The sequence below is a fragment of the Penaeus chinensis genome, chromosome 28, assembly GCF_019202785.1.
Source record: "Penaeus chinensis breed Huanghai No. 1 chromosome 28, ASM1920278v2, whole genome shotgun sequence".
In the NCBI taxonomy this organism is placed as follows: Eukaryota; Metazoa; Arthropoda; class Malacostraca; order Decapoda; family Penaeidae; genus Penaeus; species Penaeus chinensis.
In genome coordinates this window covers 3,479,116-3,484,115 of record NC_061846.1, presented here as the reverse complement: position 1 = coordinate 3,484,115, position 5,000 = coordinate 3,479,116, and the positions used below count along the sequence as shown (strand labels likewise).

General features: G+C 41.1%; 1 protein-coding gene across 2 annotated transcripts in view; it reads right to left on the bottom strand.

Annotated features, from left to right (window-relative positions):
- Positions 1-5,000, bottom strand: part of LOC125039877 (6-phosphofructo-2-kinase/fructose-2,6-bisphosphatase 1-like) — a 74,918-nt gene that overhangs the window by 19,272 nt on the left and 50,646 nt on the right. For both annotated transcript variants that reach the window (XM_047634215.1, XM_047634214.1), the window contains exons 2-7: positions 3,711-3,836; positions 3,037-3,158; positions 2,075-2,248; positions 1,514-1,667; positions 1,140-1,243; positions 151-369 (exon numbers count right to left, since the gene is read on the bottom strand). In XM_047634215.1, the coding sequence (XP_047490171.1) occupies positions 151-369; positions 1,140-1,243; positions 1,514-1,667; positions 2,075-2,248; positions 3,037-3,158; positions 3,711-3,836 (899 nt within the window). The remainder of the gene's footprint in view (positions 1-150; positions 370-1,139; positions 1,244-1,513; positions 1,668-2,074; positions 2,249-3,036; positions 3,159-3,710; positions 3,837-5,000) is intronic.

Here is a 5,000-nt window from a genome sequence, read left to right as displayed (position 1 = left end):
CCCAACACCTCTTTCACCACTCTAACACCCTGCCCAGCCCATGAAGTCCATCTCACCCCAACATCGTAACTTTACCCTAATCCAACTCCAGCATCATGCTCCATTTCCAACAGCCACTCAACCCCAACACCCCATGGTCACACCACTCACAGCATCGATCTCATTGAGGGACTTCCACCTCTCCTGGGGTGCACTGATACCGGCTGCAGTCTGAATTGTCCTCTTCATGCATGATGTCCACACGCGGAGGTTTGGAATGTTCTGCCCGCTGATGAACTTTGCCATGGCATTGGCATACTGGCGGCCACGGTGCGAAAGGTCCGTGTCACCCCCAATGCGGCCCAGCTGGTTGTAAAGCGACTCTCCATGCTGGAAGGAGAGAGAGACAGTTACTTGATGGCAGTATGGTAAATATGACATGTAATTAATGTTGCTGTGGGTAATGTGCTATATGGTCAATGGCTGCCTAAGTATGACATTTGAATTCCTAATAAATAGGACCTCATATTTCTTCTAAGTAATTTTCCTCCAGAGATTTAATGATTTTAGTGACTTCAAACATCATAAACACAAGACCTTATTCATCTTTCAATTTTTTCTGTTTATCAATGGTCTTCACATGTTCAATAAAGCCCTAAAACCCCAAGACTATAACAATGTTTATATTCCTTAACAGTCATTATAACCTTATTACCAACTGTGTGGCAGAAAATGGCAAGTGTTGATGGTAATACTGCATGTTGTTGATAGTATGTAGTATATTAAAGTAAAGTATGTGCTTGATTGTGCATGATGAGGTTTCATCACTAATATTTTTGTAGTACATGGGTTCCCTTTTGATGATTATAAAAGATAACTGCATTAAATGTAAGGGTATCTATGGAGAATTACTCTTGTTCACCAATTCACTAATATATAATAAACAATGAAAAGAATACACACACACACACACACACACACACACACACACACACACACACACACACACACACACACACACACACACACACACACACACACACACACACACACTCTCTCTCTCACACACACACACACAGATATGTGTATATATAGTTATCTACAATGCACAGAAAATTCTCTTATAATAATAAATACAATATACCTTTTCCAATACATACCCTAGTGAGGTAAATAGATCGTGGTGTGATATGAATATTCATGAGATAGTATGCAATCCGACTTTCGATGTGTCCCTCTTGCTTGTGTACCACAACACGGCGACCTGCAGCGGGAAATAATATTACACAGTGTTTTTTATTCTAACAATTACATCTCTTGCACTATTTTTTTTTCTTCTAATCTTATGTATAACATCGTAATAAAAATTATTAATATGCTAATCACCAAAGAAAACACATTTTTCGAGTAACATCTCCTGCATCCAGTACCATATATAGTGTTAAAATTAGGAGACAAAACTCCCTTATCCCTAAGTCTTCCCCAATCCTTGCAGTTCTTTGAGTGAGTCAATCAATAAATAAAAATCCTTTACCAGCATCAAAGATCTTCATAAAACTGTACTGGCTTTCCTCTTCCTCGTCCAGCGTCTCATAGGAGATGCGGTAGTGCTCGATGCGTTTGAGGAAGTCCTTCACTGCATCTTCTTTCTCCATGTTGGTGTAGTCTGGGTTGGTCACTTTGCATTCCTGGGTGACGAGGGAGAGAGACATTTAGGAAACTGGGTCTCTGCACTTTAAAAATTTTAAATCTTGTCAATCTCTTTATTTGATATCTGTACCCTAAGTGAAAAGTTTGAGAGATACATATAATTAGATAATACTTTGAAGCAAAATATTTTCCCCCATATAGGGGACACCCTAAACAACTAAAATATAACTTAAACACTTAAAAACTCTAAGCTAAACCAATCCTTTAATCTCAGTCCCCCCCATATAACCCTATGAGCCAACACTCCTCTAACACTTCCACCCAAAACTTCTAGAACACAATTTTTAATGATGAAACCAACCCAAACAAAATACTACACCAAACAAACTATCTCCTTATGTCCCTAAACAAAAACAGCAACAAAAAAAACAATAATTCTGCACACCATGATGTTGGTTTCAATGATAGACGGATCATTGCAAATCGACTCGATGTAGAAGAGCTTGTATCCCATACGCTGGCAGACAACGTGGTGGATCAGCTCCCGTCGTTCCCTGCCTGTGTTGGTTGCGTCATATACAGCAATCATCCCCCCAGACTGAAGGAACTCACACACATCCTGGAGAAGGAAGGAAGTTATGAAAAATTACAAATAAAAAAAGATGGATGTATGCTACAAAAATGTATACCTGCCAACAGGGAGGTGAGTAAATTAAATCAAGAAAAATTGTTTGCAGGGAAATCTGAAATTCATCAAAACCTTCATCATAGAAATTGTGAGAAGGAGGAGGACAGAAATGGGTAGGTAGGGTATAGGGGGAGTGGAAAAAGGAGGATGAGGATGAGAAATAACAGGAAAAGAGGAAAGGAGAGAGGAAGAGAAAAGGGAGAATGCAAGAGGGAAAAAAAGAGGAAGGGAGGAGGAAGAGAGGAAGTGAAAAGGGAGAATGGAGGAGAGAGAAACAAGGATGGGAAGGAAGGAGAGAGGAAGTGAAAAGGGTAAATGCAAGACAGAGAAAAGAGGAAGGGAGGGAAGGAGAGAGAAATTGTAAAGGGAGAATGAGGAAGAGAGAAAAGATGAAGAAATGGGAGGAAGGAGGGCATGGAAAGGGAGAGAAAAGAAAGGAGGGGGAGTAGGAAAGGGATAACAAGGAGGGGAAAAGAAAGAATAAGGGAATGAAAAAGAAGACTGAGGGAGAGAGAAGAAAGGAAGTATAAAAAGTTGAATAAGGAAGAGAGTGATGAGAGAAAGAGTGGGAAGGGAGAATGATAGAAAATGGAAATAAATTAAAACAACGAGGAACACCAGGCATAAAAAGGGAAGAACCAAACATATAACAAAAAACAAAAAAAAAATAAAAAAAATAAAAAAAAATTTAAAAAAATAAAATCCAGCAGCATACCAACCTGAAGAGCATCCAGTGCACATTTATTCCTGATGTTGGTGCCGTCGCGATTTCTCGGGTGGAAGAAATCGTGGCCTTGGTAGCTCCCAATAGCCCGACGGCGATAATCCCCAACATTGAACACTGTAAAAGGTGTTGTTACTTTTTTAACATACATATAAAGGTTATCTACTGGTATTTTGTACTGCATCATATTTCTGTCCATTATCTTAATACATATATCAATAAAAATGAAGTGGCACTCTACATGCTTATCAGTTTATCTATAATTTTTCAACTTTTTTCTCTTTTTTTTTTTTTACAGTAGTCCTCATGCAATTACATTTAATATTCCAAATACAGTCAGACACAAGAAAGGCAAAAATCATTGAAGAATTAAATTAAGACAAATTCAAATAATGACTTCTATAAATATACATGTATAGACATAAAATAATTACAAATTTATACACTGAATTAAATATTTTAAATTACTTTTTTTTTCTTTGAATTATTTTGCTCCTTTTTTTTCTTAGCAAAACAGTGTTCATATTCATTAGTCTTTTGAAAACGCACAAACAGTCATTATCCATAACACACTAATCAAATACTACAATTCCAAGCCAGAGGGGCTTAATGATCAAACGTACCATGTAAACCTATTTAGGCAATTAAGACAAAGACTCAGTGACACACCTTTTGTAGGAAGGCCGACCCAGTTAAGGTACCTTGCCAACTTCATGGCGATGTAGGTCTTGCCACGAGCAGGTAGACCCACCATGGCAACAACATGGGGAATGTTGACATAATCCATTCCGGCTTCTGTGGGAGAAAAAGGTAACAATATCTTAATAATGGACAATCTTATTTTCACCAATTTAGAACAATAGACAGAGACTAAAAATTCTACATCAATCTATTTTCCTGCTAAGGTCACCTAATACGGATAAAGGTACAACTAAAAAAAATAAAACACTAAATTTCAGTATTTCTATTGCAATTCCTGCTAATGAACAATTACAATAACATCAACCACAGCTACCAATATTATACCAATGACAATGAACAAAGGCAGGATAAAACAAGAGTAAAAATTAATAAAACCTGTGTACATGCCATTGACAAGCGTATAAGCATCACTAGAGAACCGACTGTCAAATTTTGTGCCAAGCCTTGGGGGTTCTGGGGATTCAAATATAACCAGCAACATTTTTGACCTCTTGTTGCACAAGAAAACCAGTTTTAAGAATTTGTTTGGGTTGCAACTGTGCGACCTAAAACAAAATAGAATAATTTGAAATGGGAGGAAGTCAGGGGGGAGGGGTAGGAGGAGGAGAAAGGGAGGGGAGGGGAGGGGAAGGGAGGGGAGGGGAAGGGAGAATAGGGGAGGGGGAGGGGAGAAGAGGAGAGGGGGGAGGGAGAAAAGGGGAGGGGAGGAGAGGAGAGGGGGGAGGGAGAAAAGGAGAGGGGAGGGGAGGAGAGGGGGAGGGAGAAAAGGGGAGGGGAGGGGAGGGGAGGGGAGGGAGGGGAGGGGAGGGGAGGGGAGGGGAGGGGAGGAAAGGGGGAGGGAGAAAAGGGGAGGGAGGGGAGGGGAGGGGGGAGGGAGAAAAGGGGAGGGGAGGGGAGGGGGCAGTGAAGGGAGAAGGGGGAAGGGAAGGGAGAAGGGGGAAGGGGAGGGGAAGGAAGGAGAGGGGAGGGGGAGAAGAAAAGGAAGGAGAGAGGATGTGAGGAAAGAGAAAGGATGAAGATAAAGGGATGGGAAGATGGGGAGGGGGATGGCAGGGGAATGGGAGAGAGAAATGGAAGAAAAGTAGGACAAGGGAGGAGGAGAAGCAGGAGGAGATGTGAGGAGGAGGCAGAAAAGGAGAACAGGAGGAGAAAAGGGAACTGAGAAAAGCAGGAGGAGGAATATAAAAGGGAAGGGGGTTGGAAGGAGGGAGTGGGAGTGGGAGTGGGATGGGATGGGAGGGGGGGGGAGGGGGAGGG